At 50.9% G+C, this 20,855-nt stretch overlaps 3 protein-coding genes across 9 annotated transcripts; 1 reads left to right on the top strand and 2 right to left on the bottom strand.

Moving 5' to 3' along the window:
• The first annotated feature begins 3,574 nt into the window (after positions 1-3,574).
• Positions 3,575-10,443, top strand: Trim28 (tripartite motif containing 28). Its single transcript, XM_021659840.2, has 17 exons — positions 3,575-4,479; positions 4,761-4,873; positions 5,082-5,214; positions 7,188-7,323; positions 7,408-7,524; positions 7,596-7,710; positions 7,842-7,988; positions 8,088-8,202; positions 8,289-8,395; positions 8,493-8,529; positions 8,615-8,660; positions 8,749-9,001; positions 9,086-9,405; positions 9,486-9,609; positions 9,695-9,781; positions 9,864-10,001; positions 10,087-10,443. The coding sequence occupies exons 1-17, from the start codon at positions 4,143-4,145 to the stop codon at positions 10,261-10,263; spliced, it is 2,502 nt and encodes an 833-aa protein (XP_021515515.1). The 5' UTR covers positions 3,575-4,142; the 3' UTR covers positions 10,264-10,443.
• Positions 10,444-11,020: 577 nt separating this feature from the next.
• Positions 11,021-13,958, bottom strand: Chmp2a (charged multivesicular body protein 2A). Of its 7 annotated transcripts, none has more exons than XM_021659845.2 (6): positions 13,550-13,958; positions 12,792-13,005; positions 11,627-11,806; positions 11,422-11,552; positions 11,285-11,346; positions 11,021-11,209 (listed from the first exon to the last, which is right to left on the bottom strand). In XM_021659845.2, the coding sequence occupies exons 2-6, from the start codon at positions 12,957-12,959 to the stop codon at positions 11,082-11,084; spliced, it is 669 nt and encodes a 222-aa protein (XP_021515520.1). In that variant the 5' UTR covers positions 12,960-13,005; positions 13,550-13,958; the 3' UTR covers positions 11,021-11,081. The 7 variants fall into 7 exon arrangements, with proteins under 7 accessions (XP_021515520.1, XP_021515517.1, XP_021515523.1 ...); XM_021659842.2 differs by having other exon boundaries at positions 12,792-13,067; positions 13,550-13,564; XM_021659848.2 differs by having other exon boundaries at positions 13,440-13,552.
• A 151-nt stretch (positions 13,959-14,109) lies between these two features.
• Ube2m (ubiquitin conjugating enzyme E2 M) lies at positions 14,110-16,963 on the bottom strand. Its single transcript, XM_021659849.2, has 6 exons — positions 16,598-16,963; positions 15,541-15,635; positions 15,417-15,455; positions 15,224-15,327; positions 14,711-14,774; positions 14,110-14,624 (listed from the first exon to the last, which is right to left on the bottom strand). Exons 1-6 carry the CDS (start codon positions 16,704-16,706, stop codon positions 14,484-14,486), a joined length of 552 nt encoding a protein of 183 aa, XP_021515524.1. The 5' UTR covers positions 16,707-16,963; the 3' UTR covers positions 14,110-14,483.
• Between the last annotated feature and the right edge of the window lie 3,892 nt (positions 16,964-20,855).

Raw genomic sequence — 20,855 nt, forward strand, 5'->3', positions numbered from 1 at the left:
GCAGAACACTGTATACTTAATACACTAAATAAATCTTAAAAAAAAAATTAGTGATTGATGTGGGAGAGAGCAGGTGGGTGGTACTGTTACTGGGCAGGTGGTTACGGGGTTTTTGAAAAAGCAAGTTGATCCAGATGTGGTGTCTCACACCTTTAATCCCTGCATTAAGGAGCTAGAGGCAGGTGGATCTCTATGAGTTCAAGGCCAGCCTGATCTACAAAGCAGGTCCAGGGCAGCCAGGACTACAAGAGACACCCTGGCTCGAAAAACAAAAACAAAAAAGAGGGAGAGGCAGGCATATCTCTTAGTTGGAAACTAGCCTGGTCTACAAAGCAAGTCCTGGACAGTCAGGGCTACACAGGGAAACCCTATCTCAAAAAACAAAACCACCAAAAAAATAAACAAACAAAACAAGGGAAAGAAAGGCAGGGCGTGGTGGGGCAGACTGGGGCACACCTTTAATCCCAGCACTCATGAGGCAGAGGCAGGCAAATCTCTGAGAGTCTGAGGACAGCCTGGTCTAAGAAGAGTCCTGGACAGCTAAGGCTACACAGAAAAACCCTGTCTCAAAAAAAAAAAAAAAAAAAATTTGAACAAGTCCTGGGGAGCCAGTATACGGCACTCTTCCATGGCCTTTGCATTAGTTCCTGGCATGAGTTTCCTGGCACGACTTCTCTGGCTGATGGAGAACAGGCTGTAAAATGAAATAAACGTTTTCCTTCCTAAGTTAATTTTGTTGTGTTTTGTCACAGCAATAGATTGTCTAACTAAGATAGTGGGCGAGTCTCTTTTCGTGGGTGCATTTTAAAGACACATTTATTTATTAGCAGGGATGTTGATATATATATGTATAAATATGTATATAGATCAGTGTTCACATAGAGGTCAGAGTACAACTTTATGGAGCTATTTTCTTTCCTTCTGCTTTTTGAGTGGTCTCCAATGAGGCTGAGCCATCTCTACAGTCCAGTTTCTATGGATTCTTTTTCTTTCCTTCCTTCCTTTTTTTTTTTTTCAGACAGGGTTTCTCTGTGTAGCTCTGGGTGTCCTGGAACTTTCTCTGTAGATCAGGCTGGCCTTGAATTCAGAGGTCCACCTGCATCAGGCTCCCAAGTGCTGGGATTAAAGGCAAGTACCACCACTGCCCTGCTAATTTTTAACCTTTAAACTATCTTTCTACCAAAGATATCCAAATCTTTTTTACTGGGGACAGTGGGCCTCTGGGAGTGGACTGGAGGCCCTACTGTACATTTTGTACATTTTTGTTCTGTCTTGAGGGGTTCTCTATTCTGCAGTTCTGGCTGTTTTTAAACTTGGCTATGTAGACCAGATTGACCTTGAACTCACAGGGACATCTGCCTTTGCCTCCTAAGTGCTGGGACTCTGCCAACACACCTGTTTTGATGTTTATTTTTTCATTAATTTTTTTAGATTTAAAAAAATTTGTTTCATGTGTATGGGTGTTTTGCTTATCTACCACATGTGTCCACAGGTCAGAGGAGGACATCATTTATCCTGGAACTATGGAGTTATGGATGGTTGTTTGCCACCATGTGGATGCTGGGATCAACCTTGCTCTCTGCAAGAGCAATTAGTGCTCTTAAACTCTCAAGCCTCTCTCCAACCCCCTCTTCCAGGCGTAAATTAGCAATGTTTATTTTTTGTGTTTGTTTTGTTTGTTGTGGCAGACTGTGTATCCCAACCTGACCTTACTATGTCTGCCTCTGCCTCTGCAGTGCTGTGCACCTGTGTGCAGTGTCTGTCCGGCCTCGGGGTCTTAGCACCTGTTTCTACCTACCGCGCTCTTCCCTCTTTGGAGACAGTGTCTGGATAGTTACTTCAGTACTTTCTACTATCTCTTAATTGTGACCGGCGTGGTGATGCAAGCCTTTAATCCCAGCACTCAGAGGCAGAGGCACATGGATCTCTTGAGTTGGCCAGCTAGGTCTACAGAGTGAATTCCAGGACAGCCAAGGGCTGTTATACAAAGAAACCCTGTCTTGAAGAACAAACAAACAAACCAAAAGCAACAACAAAAATAAACTGAATTTGCTTTGTGTGTGTGTAGTGAATGAACACATGAGTGGGCACATGTGAGCCTCAGAGTGCGCATGAAGTCAGGACAACCTGAGGGAGCTGATTCTTTCCTTTCAGTTTTTGGGTCTTGATGTGGTCAGGTTTTGGTGGCAAGCGCCTGTGCTCATGAGCCTTCTCGTTAGCCTCCACTGCTCTCTCTCACCCACTGCCCTGGTTCTGGTGCAGTGAGGGGATGCAACCTGGGGGTCCAGACAAGAAGGCAAGCAAGCGTTCTGCCACTCATCCAGACTCCCGGTCCCTGTTAGGTATTTGCTTTGATCTTGTGTCTCCGGCACCCTAATGTCTGTTCCAGGGGTCTAGGTAGCCTTGGTTCACAGGCCCCCTATATTGGTGACTTTGGAGACTAGCAATCGGTGGGGCCGTGAAAATATTCCGCAAATATTTCTACGCGACGCCAGCACTTTCCCGATGCGTGCTTTGCCAGCTTCCAGATTACACCCTCATTTTCAGAGGTAGGAAGTGAGAGTCCAAAGGCTGGGTCTGGTGGGGGCGTGGCCCGACGGAAGGGTGAGCACTGAGCTGTTGAGGAACAAAGACTGGGGCGGGGACAAAGCCCTGGGCCCCCGGCCTGATTGGGAACAAAGGCCACACCCGGAGCAGTGGCGGGACACTACTGGCCTCCCTGCTGCCACGTGGGGAACACCTGGTCCCGAGCGAAAGTGGTAGCCTCCGGCTGTAGAGAACCCTGGAGCTGCCTGCGGGCAACCCACTATAGCCCAGACTCAGACAGGAGACCGACAGTTCCAGAGCACTGCAAAGCGGCAACCCACTATAGCCCAGACTCAGACAGGAGACCGACAGTTCCAGAGCACTGCAAAGCGGCAACCCACTATAGCCCAGACTCAGACAGGAGACCGACAGTTCCCAGAGCACTGCAAAGCTCGGCACCGGAGTGAAATGGGAAGGAGTACAGGTTGCCTTTTCCATACTGATCCTGCTTCTGAGATGAAACTCCTACCTGCCCTTAATCCTTAAATCAGATTTTTCATCCTAGATCCTGATCCTCTCCTCAGAATCTCTCTCTAAGTCGTTTCTCCCTCAGATAAGATTCAGCGCTCAGATCCAACTTTTATTCCTCCGCGTTAAATGTTCAGCCTACCTTCCAAAGGAAAAAAAAAAAAGCCATCAAAATCAGTATAGCAGATGACTAACACAAGAAGGGGCTTTCTAAGGACTGGGTAGAGTTTTATAGAATGGCTTCTGAGTACCTTTCTGTGACCTCCGGTTCGATTTAGACAATTTTCTGCTTCCCCAGTTTAACAAAAAGTTTGGATTAAGACCGCCTCCGCGTTCCGGCGGGAACTTCCTTCCTGCTAAAGACCCCTCACCCCCTCCACCTGGGCTCTGTCTCATTGCTCCACCGTGGCCCTGCCCACTCCGCATTGTCCCGCCCCTCCTCCCTGGCTGTAGGAAAGGCTGTAGCTGCAGACGTCGCCACGCCTGCTGGGGAGGCGGGACTCGAGGTGCGGCTCTGCACCACCCGTGCGCTGGGGCTCTGTGGGTCAGCCTCGGTGCACCGTGCGGCGAGCCTGGGGGACTTCACGCACGTATTCTGCCGGTGGATTCCGCACTCGCGGCATTGCCACGCAGACCCCGAAGGGTCGGCCGAGAGTGGAAGGAAGGGCATTGGCGCGTGCGTAATCTGCGTGGGCCCCGCCCCCGAGCTGCGGTGTCCAGCGCGCGTGCGCGGTGTCGTCGGCGCCAGATATTTCTGTCCCGCCTCCAGGCCACGGCTCTTTCTGCGAGCGGCGCGCGGTCGGGAGGTTGTTAGCAAGTCTTGCGGCGTGAGTCTCAGCAGCAAAGGAGAAGGCCGCGCTGGTGGTGCCGTCGTCTGCAGAGAGGCCGGTAGCCAAGCGGCTTGGCCGCATCTAGGCGGCGCCTGGGGCGCGGCGGGCGTCGGCCCAGGAGACGCGTGGCGGCGCTCGGCCTCTCGGCAGCGGCGGCTGCCCGGCCGTTGGCGGCGAGCGCACTTGTGCGCCTGCGCAGCAGACTCAGCGCCCCTCCTCCCCCGGGTGGCCCCCCCCATCTGCCCCGGCAGCGTGTGAATGGCGGCCTCGGCGGCGGCTTCGGCGGCGGCTGCCTCGGTAGCCTCAGCGGCCTCTGGCAGCCCAGGGTCGGGCGACGGCCCGACGGGCGGCGAGAAGCGCCCCGCCGCCCCTTCAGCCTCGGCGGCCTCGGCATCCGCGTCGTCCCCCGCAGGGGGTAGTGGCGAGGCGCAGGAGCTTCTGGAGCATTGCGGCGTGTGTCGCGAGCGCCTTCTGCCTGAGCGGGATCCGCGGCTGCTGCCCTGCCTACACTCTGCCTGTAGTGCCTGCCTGGGCCCCGCCGCGCCAGCCGCAGCGAATAATTCGGGGGATGGCGGCGCGGCGGCCGACGGCGCTAGTGAGTACTTGGTGGCCAGGTGCCCCTCCCCCTCCTCGCAGCCTGTGCTCGGGACTGCGCCTGTGCAAGAGTATGGGAGCCCCGGGTAGGGTTAGGCCTAGTGGTTCAAGAGGGGAACCGGTCCTTCCCCTCAGTGCAACTCGCGTTGCCTGGTCTGGACATCGAGATGCGGAGTCTGAGAGATGATGGTGGGAAATAACGTCCTGGTCTGGTTCAGCGTTTGAGTGGGAGGCACAGCTTAAGTGAGCGTGCAGTATTTTCACTCATTTTTGTCGCGGTAGTGGTGGATTGTCCAGTGTGCAAGCAGCAGTGCTACTCCAAAGACATCGTGGAGAATTATTTTATGCGAGATAGTGGCAGCAAGGCTTCTTCTGATTCCCAGGATGCTAACCAGGTGTGTGTTGTGGGCCATCTGGGGATCGAGGTGGGGCATGCCCTTTTCCAGAGCCTAATACCAGCACTAGTTGGTTCAGAATACGATCTGTCTCTGGGATGGCAGAACAGATTTCAATGCGATGTGAATTTTAGCTTGTATTTTCTGGGAAGTAGATGCGGATCTGCTGGTTAGTTCTGCCTGTTCTAACCCTGCCTTTCTTTCACAGTGCTGCACTAGCTGTGAAGATAATGCCCCAGCCACCAGCTATTGTGTGGAATGCTCTGAGCCACTTTGTGAGACCTGTGTGGAGGCCCACCAGCGGGTGAAGTACACCAAGGATCACACTGTGCGCTCCACGGGTATGTTGAAGATTTGGAGGCTGTTGGAGCTGCCCTTCTATGTCTTCCCTTGATTGCCTAGAATGCATGCTTCCTGCATGGGACTGAGGGGTTTTTCAGAGAGCTAAGGCACAACTCAAAAGTGCCTACCTTCATGTGCACAAACTTTGGGGATCAAGGTGGGAATGGAAAGGCCACAGGCAGGAGTTTTGTAGGATTTCTTAAGTATTGCACCGATAGTATTCAGGATTGAACTGAGGTCTGGGAGCCTCTGGGCAGAGTGTGGTTTGGTGGACACCTTAGCATATGCAGCTGGTGGATGTGACTGAGCAGCGAGCCTTAAGCATCCTCTCTTCATTAAAGCTTACGGTCAGTTAAACATTTTTAGGATTTTATGGATATGGAAGAGGTCTGGGTTTGGTCCAGATTCCTTTTAGAGGCAGCTTTTTGATGCAGTGGTGTATGGAGGCCTTCCCACCCCAGAGGACAGGTGGTAGTGGAAGGTAGTGCCTGAGAGGAGTCTTGAAGTCAGAGGGGTAGGAAGGGGATCTCCCAGTTCTATCTGCCTTGAACCAGTTATAGGACAGGTAAGGGGCAGCAGTGAGTGGTGACATTAAGTAAGCCAAGGCCTGATTGGATTGTGCTCTCTTTCCATTGTACGTAGTTGGGGCTTGGTTAGTACAGCCTGGATTGGGTTAGCATTGGAGAGAAGAGACTGATTACTTTCAGATTTTGTGAGACACTCTTATTGTAGCCCAGGCTGTCTTTAGGAAGTTGTGTGCCCTCTCACTCCCCTCCTCCATGTAAACCCTGGCTGGCCTGGCTCATTTTATGGAACCATGCAGGCCTCATACAGAAATCTGCCTGCTTCTTTCTGCCTCCTGAGTGCTCTGACTAAAATACACATTTGCTAGTTAGTATGCCTGCTCAGTCCTGCCTTTTGTTTTGATTTTTAAAGATGGTGTTTCATTTCCTAGAACCTTATAGAACTGGCTGGCCTCATGTCACATTTGTCTCCCTAGTGCTGGAGTTAAAGGCTTGTGCCCCATGCCCAGTTTTTGTTTGAGACAAGGTCTCTATATGATCCTGCCCTTTAATTCACTGTGTAGACCAGGCTGGTCTTCACATGTATGTCTACCTCTCAAGTGCTGGGATTAAAGTTATGCTATACCAGAGGTCTCTTTCTGTTTATTAATTTTTTTAATGGTTTTCCCAGACAGGGTTTCTCAGTGAAGTATTGGCTGTCCTTTGTAGACCAGGCTGGCCTAATCACAGCAATCCACCTGCCTCTGCCTTCTGAGCCCTGGGTTAAAGGTGTGTACCATCAAACCCTGTCAGAGACCTCTTTGTGGAGCCTAGCACATTATATAGTTCTGCCTGGCCTGTGACACTGTAAACCAGGTTGGTCTTAAATCCAGAATTGTCCACCTCAGGTCTCTTCACACTCCCCCCCCCCCCCCAACACTCACCAGGAAATCTTACTATAGGGACAAGTCTGGCTTAGATTGCACTATGTGTAAATCAAGCTTGCCTTACAGTGGCATGGGTGCTGATATTGTAATTAGGGTTTTTTTTTTTTTGTTTGTTTTGTTTTGTTTTTTGATACAGGATTTCTCTGTGTAGCCCTGGCAGTCCTGGACTCAATGTTGTAGACCTGCCTACTTTTGCTTTTCTGAGTGCTGGGATTAAAGGCGCTTGCCACCATCACCTGGCCTTAGCTCTTTTTTTTTTTTTTTAAATAGGGAGTTCTGGAACTATCAGAACCTTGGTTATTTGGGGATGGTTTTTTGGCAGGCAGGAAGATAACCAGGAAATAATAAAGTGATTCTTCACAACGTTGTATTTATTCTTTATAAATGTTTGTGTGGTCATCTGGGATCAAGGCCTTCTCAATAGATGGGTCAAGGTTATGGGACAAGCTGGAAATGGGGTCACATGGGTGTTGTCTGCTGCTTGAATTTGAGTTGGCTAAGAGCATGATTCCTGTTTCCCAGGGCCTGCTAAGACTCGAGATGGTGAACGAACAGTCTATTGTAATGTACACAAGCATGAACCCCTTGTGTTGTTTTGTGAGAGCTGTGATACTCTCACCTGCCGGGACTGCCAGCTCAACGCCCACAAGGACCATCAGTGAGTCTCAGGGCATAGTGGGTAGGTGGATGCGACTGTTTGCAAGTTTAGTGTGCAGGCTCACTTTTGTGTGTGTGGTCTCAGGTACCAGTTCTTGGAAGATGCAGTGAGAAACCAACGTAAACTCTTGGCTTCCTTGGTGAAACGTCTTGGGGACAAACATGCCACACTGCAAAAAAACACCAAGGAGGTTCGCAGCTCGTAAGTGCAGGTACCAGGGCTATTAGGGTTCCAGGGTAAGGTTTCCTGGCCTTACTTGTCTTGTCCATTAGGATCCGCCAGGTGTCTGATGTGCAGAAGCGTGTACAGGTTGACGTCAAGATGGCCATTCTGCAGATCATGAAGGAGCTAAATAAGCGGGGCCGGGTTCTGGTCAATGATGCTCAGGTAAACATTACACTATTGGAAAGGTGTTGGTCAACCTCTGCTGCTGGCAGCTGACATGACACCGTTCAAGGTAGAGAAGGATCCTAGTACTCCCTACCTTCCTTGGTGACACTGTTTTCCTTGACCTGCAGAAGGTGACTGAGGGGCAGCAGGAGCGCCTGGAGCGCCAGCACTGGACCATGACCAAAATCCAGAAGCATCAGGAACACATTTTGCGCTTTGCCTCTTGGGCTCTGGAGAGTGATAACAATACAGCCCTCTTGCTTTCTAAGAAACTGGTGTGTAGTGGTGGGCTTTTTTCAGCTGGGTGGCCCCTCAGCACCCTGGGACCTGTAAATTGCCAAGTGTGCTCATATGCAACGTTTTTGCCCCATTAGATCTATTTCCAGCTGCATCGTGCCCTCAAAATGATTGTGGATCCTGTGGAGCCTCATGGTGAGATGAAGTTTCAGTGGGATCTCAATGCCTGGACCAAGAGTGCTGAGGCTTTTGGTAGGTTGTTCAGTCAGTCCTTTGCTTTTATTTGACCTGGGGAGCTTTCTAGGCAGTTTTGCACCTAATGAGGATTCTCTTTTCAGGCAAGATTGTGGCTGAGCGTCCTGGTACAAACTCCACAGGTCCTGGGCCCATGGCTCCTCCAAGAGCTCCAGGGCCCCTAAGCAAGCAAGGTCCTGGCAGCAGTCAGGTGATCTGGGGAGAGGTGAACTGGGAAAAGGGAAGGAGGGCTATAGGGTTTCATGGGTTATTTGCTCCACTGATAACACATTCTGTTTCATCTCTAGCCCATGGAAGTACAGGAGGGCTATGGCTTTGGGTCAGGTGAGTAGTTTGCCTAGGGAATTGGAAGGGCTTGGTGAGTACCCTGTATCTGTCTATGCTGCCAACTCTTTTGTCTTCTGAGCAGATGATCCATACCCAAGTGCAGAGCCACATGTGTCAGGCATGAAGCGGTAAGTGTGATAGCCTTTGAAGTAGCAGGTGGGTACAGTATTGGTGTGGTAGGGTTGCATGGGAGCTCATGACAAGGTCCACTAACAGGTCCCGCTCTGGTGAGGGGGAGGTCAGTGGCCTCATGAGAAAGGTGCCACGTGTGAGCCTTGAACGCCTGGATCTGGATCTCACCGCCGATAGTCAGCCACCAGTCTTCAAGGTCTTTCCTGGAAGCACCACTGAGGACTACAATCTGATTGTTATTGAGCGTGGTGCTGCTGCTGCAGCTGCTGGTCAGGCTGGGACTGTGCCACCAGGAGCCCCTGGTGTTCCACCGCTGCCTGGCATGGCCATTGTCAAGGTGAGCCTGACTTAATTACATACAGGATGATTGAGTGAAACTTGTCACCCCAGATTTGGATACTAACACTCAAAACTCTTACAGGAAGAAGAGACAGAAGCTGCTATTGGAGCCCCTCCTGTTGCCACTGAGGGTCCTGAGACCAAGCCTGTGTTGATGGCTCTGGCTGAAGGCCCTGGTGCAGAGGGACCTCGTCTGGCTTCACCTAGTGGCAGTACCAGTTCAGGCCTGGAGGTGGTGGCTCCTGAGGGTACTTCAGCCCCAGTAGTTGGGCCAGGTATTTTGGATGACAGTGCCACTATCTGCCGTGTCTGCCAGAAGTCAGGTGACCTGGTCATGTGCAACCAGTGCGAGTTCTGCTTCCACCCAGATTGCCACCTCCCCGCCCTGCAGGATGTTCCAGGGTATGTGTGAGTCTGGGCAAGATCAGATAGATCCTGGAGGGCTAGTTGTCATGTTTTACATTTCCTACTCTTCATCCTAGGGAGGAATGGAGTTGCTCACTCTGCCATGTGCTCCCTGACCTAAAGGAGGAAGATGGAAGCCTTAGCCTGGATGGAACAGATAGCACTGGTGTGGTAGCTAAGCTCTCGCCAGCCAGCCAGCGGGTGAGGGCTGAATGCACAGGTATTGGGTGGCCCAATGCCTTAAACCCTTCTCCATGCTACAATTCTGCCATCTCTTGTACTGTAGAAATGTGAGCGTGTCCTGCTGGCCCTGTTCTGCCATGAACCCTGCCGCCCCTTGCACCAGCTGGCTACTGACTCTACGTTTTCCATGGTGAGTCCCAGAACAGAGAAGAGGTTGGAGGGCCTAAGAGGTGGTAAATGCCCCCCTTAAAAAATGCTTTGTTTCCCTGCAGGAGCAGCCTGGTGGTACCCTAGACCTTACCCTGATTCGTGCTCGCCTCCAAGAGAAGCTGTCACCCCCTTATAGTTCCCCCCAGGAGTTTGCCCAAGATGTGGGCCGCATGTTTAAACAGTTCAACAAACTGACTGAGGTGAGCCCACAGAATGAAGTAGGGAGGGTGGCAGGGGGAAAAAAAAGCCGGGATCCACTCACTGGTGTACTTCTAATTGGCCCAGGACAAGGCGGATGTGCAGTCCATCATCGGTCTGCAGCGCTTCTTTGAGACGCGCATGAACGATGCCTTTGGTGACACCAAGTTTTCTGCTGTGCTGGTAGAACCGCCACCGCTAAACCTTCCCAGTGCTGGCCTAAGTTCTCAGGAGCTGTCTGGTGGCCCTGGTGATGGCCCCTGAAGCTGGGGCTCTTGTAGACAGCACAGTCCAGCCCTGGTCGGTCTCTGTCCTCACCCCATACCCATTCCTCCTGGTGGCCTGACTCCTGCTCTTGCTGGCCCCTTCCCTCAGTCCCTCCTCACAAAATGGTTTTTACTTCTGTGGATTTAATAAAAACTTCACTGAGTTGCTCATGCCTCACCTGTTTGGGGACTGTATTTCTGAGGCCTAATATTTACTGTTTCACAAGCAAACTTCCACAGGGGACTTACCTCTTTGGCAGGGTGGAGGATTTGCATAGGAGACTTGGTGAAACTTGGACTGAAGCCTCTTGTGTACCATGTGCCTCCCAGTGGCCAGATAGCAAATCTGGACCTGAAGCTACTCAGGAGCTTGCAATCAGTAGGTTGTGTGCTGTGATTTCCAAGGTTTTTGTACATTTTCAGATGGGTCTGGCTGTCCTGTAATATTTTAAAACCAGGTTGGACTGCCTCTGAGTCTCTGAGTACTGGGACTGACCCAAGTTTTATCTTTGTTGAAATTGAGTACTACCTTAAATCACAGGACACTTCATTGAGTGTGGTAGATGTAGGTCTGCATTGCCTGGATGGCCTAAGTACTCACATACCAATTGGTAGCCCTGGGCCCACGCATAATTGGTTCTCAGAGCTCTTTGTGGTAAGCAGAATCAGCTTTGCCTTTGGGTTCCCATTACCACAATTCACAAGCTTAGGAAATTCATCAGTTACATGGGGGAAAATCTCACAGCCTTGGGAAATTTGTGTCCAAGTTTCTTTATTACAGAGGGGACAGGGTGAAGAGTCCAGGAGAGGAGTTGTTCAGTCCCTGCGAAGGTTCTTGAGCCTCTCTTCCAGGTCTGCATCTGCATCAGCTAGGGCTGAGGCTGTGGCCTCTGCTTTCTTTCCACCAGCAGCCACACTGAGTGAGCCACCGGTGGATGGAAGGTCTGCAGAGAGAGTTGATGGTCAAAGGGCTGTGAATGGGCTTTGGGTAGGGAAATAGATGGGTTTAAAACACTCACTTGACAGCTCATCTGTGAGGCTCAGTCCGAGCTCATCCAGCACCTGGGACACAACAGCATCACTAGGAAAGAAGAACTCATGAAGGCTGTAGATGGGTAAGGGACCTGGTAAATTCTCCCTGCCTTATTTCCCATACCTCTCCTCTTCATCTTCCTCATCACCCATTGCATCATCAATGGCATCATTCATCATTTCTTCCTTCATGTCCATGATCTCTGCTTGCCGTTCAAACTCCATCATGATCTTCTGAATCTGGGGTAGTTTAAGCTGGAAGAAGGGGGAGGGAGAATGAACTGCTGGAAGATCAACTGGAATAGGAAGGTGGATTGGGAGGAACAAACCTGTCTGTTCATGGTGCCCATAGCCTTAGTAACGCCCTTCATGGCTTGTGCCATTGAGTTGTTGGATTTTAGAGTCTGTATCTTGAGGGACACAGCCTGGATGTTGGCACGCATCAATACAAACTTGCGCACATAGCGCCGTGTACGCACCAGGTCTTTTGCCATGATCCGAACAGCATCCTGCAGAGTAGACGAGAATAAAGGAGGAACCTTTGAGGTTATGCCTTATTCCTGCTGTGGTTTTCTCAAGAAAGTTAAACCAAATGATCACTTCTCAAATCTCACCCTTCTCAAGGATATCACTCTGTAGCCACCTTTGTAGTCTAGAGTAGCCTGCCTAATGCTGGAACTACAGGCATGGGCCCCTGCATCGTTTTCCCCCCCACCCCTCAGCCCCCTTTGGTAAAATCTACTTTACCCTGTAGTGCAAAATTTAAACATTCATGAAAGCTAAACTCTTGCTTTAAACTATGTTGCTGACACTTTTCTTTCTAGTTTGCATCCATGCTTCTTAACCTAGTGCTTAAGTGCAGGAAGGTACTAGGTGCAGTCCTTATCCCTCCACATCCACGACTTTTTCCCCCTCAGTCTTGACTCCTAGACTACACCAATAATCTGCCTTGGGCTGGGGACATGGCTGTGTTGCCTAATACGCACAAAATTCTGGAGTCTAATCTCACTGAACAAAACACTCCAACTCTTCCATATGACCAAAACCTGTTTGCCTCACGCTATATCCAGAAATGTACAAGCCTATCTTCTATGTTGCTGGCATACCACAAGAAATACCAACTGTTCTCAGCCATCCTCACCAGCCTTTTTCTGTTTTTTTTTCCATCAACTTTTAGAGACAAGGTCCAAGGTTTACTTGCGTAGTGCTGGCTGTACTGAACTTGTAGATCTGACAGGCCTCGAAGGCCAGGAATCCTGCCTCTGCCTCCCTGAGTATGTGCTGTCTCACTGGCCTTTTTGACAAGGCTTCTTAACTCTTGCCTGTTCATCCCAACTCACTGCAGCCTAGAATTCCGAGTGTCTGGTCCAAGTCCACTCTTGTTCTCTCAGTTTGCTGTTGCCTGCACGATGGCCAGCTTTTCTGTAGGCTTACTCATGTACTGTGAAGGGGTCCTCCCTGACACCCCAATCTGAGAAACAACTTGGCACTTACCATCTGGCCTTGCTTTGCCATCTTTTTGATGTCTGCAATAATTTTCTTTTCCTGGGTTTCTAGCTTCTGCCGCTCCCTGTCCAGCTCCCTCATGGCTCGGTTCAGAGCCCTCTGATTTTGTCGAAGCAGTTCCTCTGGAGTCTTCCGGCGCCCAAACAACAGGTCCATGATCCTGGGACTTCACAAGCAGGCCTGGGACAGACTTTAGACCTAGCTGTAGCGTGCAGGGCCCAAGACAGCAAAAGACAGAAGAAGGGTCGTGTAAGTAGATAGGGTCTGAAAACAAGAGTAGTCAAAAATGATTAGCCAGCCAAAACTAGTAATACACTTCCCTGACTCAGGCACACCCTCTACTCGAAACTGCTTTGCTTCCAAAGGCGGTAGGGCAGGCCCTTTTCAGACTTAAGGGTGTGGTTCTGGAGTATTTCAGGGACCCAGACCTGAGTAGGCAAGCCAAGAGAGTACTGAGGAGAGGGTAGTTACGGCCCACCAACACGGGAGGATAGGATGGAGGAAGTTCTGAAACGTAACAGGGTGGAAGGTGGGGCAATGGATCTGAATACCGAGGGAACCTGGCTTGCCGGGATAGAAGTGGCACTCTACACACACGACGTGACAGAAACACCGAGAACAGGCAGAGGTGGAGACCTCGATGAGAAATGGGTCAGGCGGACTACGTTGCATCCGAGGACCCAACCGAGAAGCCCTCCCTACGCTGCCGCCCAAACGAGACCTGGAGCTTTGCGGGAACCACTCACCGGAGTAGAGAGAACGATGGGCTTCCGCTTCCGGGTCACGCCCCTTTCTTTCCGAAGCCTAGAGACTCAACCAACGACAACCCCTCTGCTGCCGCCGCCGTTTCCGGCTAAACGGCCTGACGTCACATAACCCACCCTCTCCCGGAATGCTGGGAAATGTCAGGACGCACGCGCACATCCAGCTACCAAGCGCATGCGCAAAACTTCCCACATCTCTGCGGAAAGTCCAAGTCCCGCCCAACTAAGCCTCCTAGCAGGAGTACAGCAACACTGGCTATTCATTCTGTAAGGCCCAAACTCCACCCATCTTTGGGTGGCTCATCCATGTAATCTTAAGTGCCTGGCAGGAACCAAATCGGCGGGCCCACACATGGCATAAAGGGGCAAGCCTGGAGAATGACTTTGTAAGTTCCCTTATGTTGGTGTAGGGGCCACGAACTGAAATTAGCCGATTCTTCACTGCTTATGCCTCATCCCAAGGCCACACACTTATCTTCATCGTAGTCGCTGGTGGATTTCACTTCTCCCTCCCACCCCACAGAAGGAAGAGGCAGAGGCCATGCAGTAACATTCCCCTTTAATAGCCTGGTGGGACCTCCAGTGGTGGTGGGGTGGGTTGCTCAGGCCCAGCGACCGAAGCCCATTGTCCATTTACCCCACAGACAAGAGTGGGGGGTTGGACAGCACCCAGCGGGAGGGGGGTCGCTAAACAAGCCAATTCATTTCCCATTGCTGAGCAGGTCGGAGGAGGCAGTACCGACCATAATCATGTGGTGGTCAAGAAAAAAAAATAACTAGGGGCAGGTGACAGGGAGGAGAGGCAAGGCCTAGGCAGGGGCCAAGGCTATCCCCCACACCCTACCCGGGCCCCCAATAAATATTTGCAGGGGATGCCTGGGCTGGTAACCCTGGCAGGGATGGATAATTGCTAAACCTATTTAAGGCAGCGCTCGAAGTAGGTGGACCCGATGTAACCACCTCTCATGGAGCGCTGCACGTTTTGTTCAAACAGCCGCCGGTTGTTCTGCAGGACCTCAGCAGCTTCCTTGTTCAGTGGGTCCTCGGGGTTGGGCTCCTGTGGCCAGTACAAGTAGAAGTCAACAAGCAAGAGAGGCAAATGGCCATCAAACCCTCAGCCTCAAAATGCTTATCCCTACTTACCAAGAAGAGATACTGCAGGCCATAAATTATGGAGTTTATCGTAAGGACTGGCTTCCAGTCCTCTCTGTGGATAGAGAGCATCAAAGTTATCAGGGGCTGCTGAGTGGGAGGCTGCTACAGAGTCCCCAGGTCAGGACTATATCAAGTCCATTAACACTGTGGAATGAGATGTGAGAAAAGGGGAAGAGCTGGGTGATGGTGGTGCATGCTTTTAACCACAGCACATGGGAAGCAGAGCAGGCGGATCTCTGAGTTTGAGGCTAGCCTGGTCTACAAAGTGAGTTCCAGGACAGCCAAGTCTACACAAGAAACCTTGTCTCAATCTCAAAAAAAAAAGGAAAAGGGGGGGGGACAGAAAAGGGCAGGCCATGGAAAAAGCCAAGATCAGGCTATTAGGAAAACAACTTGGAAATGAAGACAGAGAAACACAGACTGACCATAAACGGGAAGGAAGGACAGGGTGGGTATGCATCCACAAAAGGCCGAGAGGATGCCCGGAAGGCAGGCCCTCACCTGAGGATGTTGAGGCAGACGTTGCCCTCTAGGTCAATGTTGGGATGATAAACCATTGTCTCACACTTCACCTTGGGAGGGTCATGTGGGTAACCCTGTCCCACCTGGCTCCAGAAAAAGAAATGAGATGGGTAGGTGTTTGGTTGTGCCTCAGTCTTCTCCACAGAGTCACCTTTGCCCACTTGAGACTCACCTTAAAACTGAATATAAACTTGCCACTCTTGTAGAAGCCCTAAAGAGGAAAGGAAGAACATATTAAGATCCTATTCTTATCGGGCTACTCCTGGTCTGCTCCTATGAACTCTGCCATGTTTTACCTCATCAGGACAGATAACCAGCTTGAAGTTGAGAAGGTCGTCTGGGTCTGAGAAGCTGATGTCACACGTCTTGGGCAGGTTCAGCTCGTTAATGTCTGGGTTTGGGCATCAGAGGGGAGGAGAGAAAGGTCTCTATGCTAGCAGAGCCACAGAGGCTTCTTTTGGCCCTGTAGAGCTCTGCTGTGTAGTGTGCTTCACACCAATAGCTCAGAATGTTCTACATACTCACTTTTCAGTCTCTACATGGACTCTTCTGGATACACAGTATCCCACATGCAAGCATCTTCATTTATAACTGCATGCCCCTCTCTTGGGAAAGGGCAAACTCTTACCTTCCTAAACCCTTTACCACAAGCTCCCACAACATAGTCACCAAGAACCTCTACTCCTAAAATACTGGCTTCCAAGAGTTCCTGGGCACCGTAAATAAACCTGAGACTCTTTACTCGTCATCTCTACTCACTACTGTGGACATTACCTCTCCACCCCAATTCAAGGACCATGATCTCCAAACACTAAATCATCCCTTCTCATCAACTATCTAGCCTCCATTGTCCTTCCCCTCTCCGGATTATTCCAAGCCCCAGTTCCCACCTGACCCTTGAGATTTCCAGCATGGTAGCTTAAATTGATCCTCATTCTTACTCTTTAATTCCTGTCACCTGACCTGGTCCCCTTACCATTCACTCCTTCACCTCAAACTCAAAACTGCTTTGCCTGACCCCCTAGACTTGAGTTCTGGGCTAAGACTCCCCAGTATAATACACTAAACCGTCTCCTAGTTTTCCCCGATCACAACCTTCACGACCCATCACCCCAAAGCAAAGTTCCAGTCTGACTCTCAAAACTACTTCCTCCCCTAACAGATTCCGGGTCACTAACACTCCAGGACCTTAGTATCCCAACGCCCATACTCGGCCCTAATCTCTGACCCTCCCTAGTGACCGCACCCCCCGGCCCGCATCACAACCCTCGAACCCTGACCCCCGATACAAAACCTCAGCGGCCGCATTTTCACACCCCAGTCCCTGACCTCGAACGCGGGGTCCCGACCTACCCTTCTGGATCCGGAGCTGCGCCGCCGACGCCTTCTTGCTGCTGCCCTTGGTGCCGCCGGCCGACTCCTCCTCCTTCTTCTGCTGCTTCAGCGAGAACAGCTTGATCATCCTGCCGCCGCCGCCGCCGCCGCAGCCGCCGCGGGGCCCGGGACCCCGGCCACCCGGCCCCCCGCCGCCGCCTGCGCCGCTTCCGCTCCTCGGACCCGCTACCGCGGCCTCCTCCGCTGCCACCGCCGCCCGCCCGGCCTGCCGCGCTGCTCCGCGCCCACCGCACGGCCCGCCTCGGCTCCCGTAGTCCGGTTCTGGCCTGGCTTAGCGCCTCGGGTTTGTTCGGAGGCGCTCGGGAAGACTCGGCGATCCTCGGCCCCGCCCCTGCTACAGCCCCCGCGCCCTCCTCCCCTTCTTCCGCTTGGGTCTTGCGAGGCCCCGCTGCGGCTGCTGACGCCGGCCTTTACCCGTCCGCCGCTCTCCCGCTTATTTGCTTCCTCTGCTAGGACGCTACGTTGAGGTGGAAGGAGGAGGCAGCAGCCGTTCTTTCCGCGACAGGGTACCGGTGGAGGCTTAGCTTCCGCGGCAGGTGCGTCTTCGACGCAGAAGTCCACAACGACCTCGGGCGCCCCGCCGCTTCGGCACTTTCCGCCGCCTGCTCACTTCGGTTCTTCCTGTCCCGGCTGCGCCGTATTGCCTTCGGCGCTTTCCGCCGCCAGCCCACTTCGGTTCTTCCTGTCGGCTGTGCTTTACGCCTGCGCAACCATTGCAGCCCCCCTCCCCCAAGTTGCTCCTCGTTGCAGTTTGGGGTTCGGTCTTCTTCGGTTGAGCTCGGGTATTTCCGTTTGTGGAGGTAACTCTTCGGAGATCCAGCGGATACTTCCTGGGATGAATACCCAGCAGAGTAGGAAGCTGCGCTTGCAACCATTTTTAAACGAGGCGGGTGTTGGCCGTTTTGGCTCTCGGTGGTTCCATCAGTATTGCTCTTATGCGGAGCACTTCGGGACCGGGCTAGAGTTGCTCTCTGAGGGCTCAGCAAAGGCAGAGTGTGGATGTTATAAAGGACGTTGTCTAAGGGTGCAGAGGCAAACTCGCTTAATCCCATCCCAAACCCAGATTTGGATCGATATAAACTAACTTTAAAACTCAGGAGGCTAAACAACAACAACATTCAGGGACATCCTAGCAACACATTGTTCTTTAAAATAGATATCTACTGTGCAACAGAGGGTGAGCACAGTTTTACAGTTCAAGATGGACGTGGCTAGAGGGCTCATGGAAGCAGGACTGGTATTGTGCCTCTCCACGAACTCATGTTGAGTCAGCTCGCATGCAGTCACAGTAGGGCGCTTGGGAGGTGGAAGGAAATAGCTCAGGATAGGCCAGTGACTTCTGGCTGTCATCTAGGAAACCAGCAAGCAGCCACAGTCGCTGTTAAGTGTGTCTGCTGCTTGTCTGGTCACAGCCTGAAAAACTTGGCCGAAATCCTCTCCTTTATAAAAGCCTTTATAAATAAAGGCTCTTTGTCATCTGACAGAGCGCTGGTGCCACACAGCATGGTTCACGGTCCTGCATTTGGAGCTTAGGTACAGCCTTGCTGGCAGTGCCCTCATCGTCCTGATCTTTTAAGGCTAGCCCAATCTGAGACCCAGACAAATCACTCCAGAACTACCCAGTACTGTTTTCTCAGCTACTCTGCTCTATGCTTATTATTTTTGTATAGCTGCTGCTTTTTGGGCTTTATCTTCTTCCAGACAGGATCCATTTCTATAGCCCAAACTCAGCATGTTGTCCAGGCTGATCTTGAGTTAATATTATTCCTGTTGCCTCAGTTTCCTGAGTACTGTGATTACAGGTATATCCCTCCATACCTGGCCCTTCCAAAGTCCCATAGCTGGGGGCTAGATGGGGCTGGGCTACTCTTTCTAGCCCTGCAGTTCTACCAGCAGTGTGGTAGCCCTTGCCTTGCCTGTGTTCTTTTACTACCCCTAGGATTCTAAATTCTGCTTATCTTGGTTCAGGATCTTTGGTGGTCTGTGAGGCAGGAGAGGACAACACTGAAAATTATGGGGACTGGAAAAAGGAATAGAGCCTCTGACCCTGAAGTCTGGTTGAAACTGTCCCCCCACCCCCTGGGGAGAAACAAGAATGCCAGTGCAATTAATAGTTGCTTAAAGTCCTTTACAGTCCTTTTCAGCTGTAAAACTAGGAAAATTTCTAGGAATCTCACCAGAAATTCCATTTACAGGGAAAGAATGTGGTGTACTAAATGTATACAATTCCAGTAGCTTCTGGTTTTACCTTACCGGATTATTCCATCTAAGGCATCTCTGGAGCCACCCTCCAATCTTTTCAAAAGAGGAAAAAGGTTTCTTAGCAACGCTTCGGAATGTAACTTGAGAGCCACCAAAAAGGTATTATAGCTAATGCTAAGACAATTGAGGCTCTCCCTTAAGGATCCCCTATCTTTAATAAAATCTCCAGCTTTTCTTCATGCTGGCTAGGACTGAAATTCTTTTCTGCATTGGAGGCATGAATCTTGGTTTGTCTTGAGTCTAAATCTCTATAAGATTAGGGGTATTCCATAGGCTGCTAAGGGTGGCCTCATGGAGGCATGTCTTTGTCCCACACTGTTGATGGAGGGAATAAGAGACTATCATTGGGGCCGGAACCCCTCTCATTCTTTCACACAGGATTAGCCACTGCCTTGTTTTGCCTTGTCTACTTACCAAGATGTCAAGACAATGTGGCAGGAACAGTAAAACTATACACACAGAAGCAGCTTGGACACACACACCTTAAAATGGTATTCCTGGAGACACCCAGGCCAGAGCCAGTCAGATGACACCTACCCAGAGAAAGACCTTAGCTGGGGTTTAGGGCCCAAGCTGAGTCATGTTAAATGTGGCACCTTTGACAACTTGCACCCCAGTAACCCATGGGTGGGGGAAAAACTGTGTCAAAGTCACAGCCAAGAAGATGAAAGGAAAGATGGCCATTGCAAAGGAGGCAATATCATGGGGCACCAGGCCTGAAGTATCCAGGATCATGTAAACTGCTCTCAGCTGTACTTCTTGTGACTTCCTGCTGAATGCACTCCTGAAGATTCCCTAGTATGAGGGAGACCCATGTAGCACTATGAATAGCGCCATGGTGGAAGGAGCCTATGTTTGGAATGAGGGGAACAAACCAGAGGATAGAGCAATTGGTCCTGGGCCTGAATTGGGGTCCCACTCATTTTGTTTTGTTAGCTGCACACTCATGGTGACAGGGAAATCTTGAACTCTTGAACTGAAGTGCTTGAAATCTTGAACTGTCTAAATACCTAGTTTAAACTTCCTACTCTGGTATGTATCATGGCCACCTCATGTTCATTCCCTGGTACTCCATCCTTCCTGTGTTAGGAGGAAAGTTTTGCCTCCTGATGACTGTTTCATGGTTTGGGGGTGGATTGCTGTTAGGATGAAAGTGACTGGACAGCGGATTTGGACACAAATGATATCATGGGAATTGATAGTGTTAGCTCAGAGCAAGATGGAGAGCTTGAGAGGCAGGCAATTCCTTTCGAGGCTTGAATGCTCTTTATGTCCTCCCACGCTCTGGAATGTGGTGGGAGTGCCAGGGAAGACACTTATCTTGTCTCCAAACAAAGGCTAGATATTACTTAAGTTCTTGCCTCTGGGCTCCAGACCTGGGTATCACCATAGGGCAGAGACTGCACTGAGGCTTCTAATCCTGCTGCTCTGAGAAACAAGGTGCTTCAGGGGCTGAGAAGGGTGGCCTTCCTCCAGGGGACAGCAGTCTTCACTTGTCAGCTGAGGCTCTTCTAGTAGTAGTCTATACATCACCCAGAGCCCAGTGCCCTGAAGAGAAGGCCCTGAAAGGCCTTTCCTCAGGATTCTCAATCACGTTGGGACAGAATACTCCCAATGATCAAAGCTCCCAAATGGCTTCTCCCAAGTCCCACCTCTTTTACAGTTCAGCCACTTTAAAGATTTCAAGCACTAGGAAGTTGTTTATAGATCTTCACTGTTAAGCCTGCCCACTTTTCTGAGTTATGACTCAAAAAACATAACTTTTGTTTTTCCCTCTCTCTTTGGATCCTGCAGTGTACCTGCCATGATACTCTGGACATTCCTACTCTGTTTGATGATAACCAAAGCCCTCTGCTCCCATCCAGTGGATTGCTGACAACCATTACTGAATCTTTGCTCTCTGGGACCCTGACTCCAATGGAATGGTTTTCACCCTCTCTTTCCTGTCCATTTC

Source organism: Meriones unguiculatus, chromosome 6, assembly GCF_030254825.1.
Source record: "Meriones unguiculatus strain TT.TT164.6M chromosome 6, Bangor_MerUng_6.1, whole genome shotgun sequence".
NCBI classification, from domain to species: domain Eukaryota; kingdom Metazoa; phylum Chordata; class Mammalia; order Rodentia; family Muridae; genus Meriones; species Meriones unguiculatus.

What these genes read in the sequence shown, in the direction of transcription:
- Chmp2a (XM_021659845.2), bottom strand. Translation starts at nt 12,959, where the DNA reads ATGGACCTGTTGTTTGGGCGCCGGAAGACTCCAGAGGAACTGCTTCGA. An exon ending in TGGGCACCATGAACAGACAG is followed by an intron (nt 11,553 to 11,626) that starts GTTTGTTCCTCC and finishes CCCTTCTTCCAG; the next exon opens with CTTAAACTACCCCAGATTCA. An exon ending in CCTCACAGATGAGCTGTCAA is followed by an intron (nt 11,210 to 11,284) that starts GTGAGTGTTTTA and finishes CTCTCTCTGCAG; the next exon opens with ACCTTCCATCCACCGGTGGC.
- Ube2m (XM_021659849.2), bottom strand. Translation starts at nt 16,706, where the DNA reads ATGATCAAGCTGTTCTCGCTGAAGCAGCAGAAGAAGGAGGAGGAGTCG. An exon ending in AGTTTATATTCAGTTTTAAG is followed by an intron (nt 15,328 to 15,416) that starts GTGAGTCTCAAG and finishes TTCTGGAGCCAG; the next exon opens with GTGGGACAGGGTTACCCACA. An exon ending in GTCTGCCTCAACATCCTCAG is followed by an intron (nt 14,775 to 15,223) that starts GTGAGGGCCTGC and finishes CTCTATCCACAG; the next exon opens with AGAGGACTGGAAGCCAGTCC.
- Trim28 (XM_021659840.2), top strand. Translation starts at nt 4,143, where the DNA reads ATGGCGGCCTCGGCGGCGGCTTCGGCGGCGGCTGCCTCGGTAGCCTCA. An exon ending in AAGGTCCTGGCAGCAGTCAG is followed by an intron (nt 8,396 to 8,492) that starts GTGATCTGGGGA and finishes TTTCATCTCTAG; the next exon opens with CCCATGGAAGTACAGGAGGG. An exon ending in CTGGCATGGCCATTGTCAAG is followed by an intron (nt 9,002 to 9,085) that starts GTGAGCCTGACT and finishes AAACTCTTACAG; the next exon opens with GAAGAAGAGACAGAAGCTGC.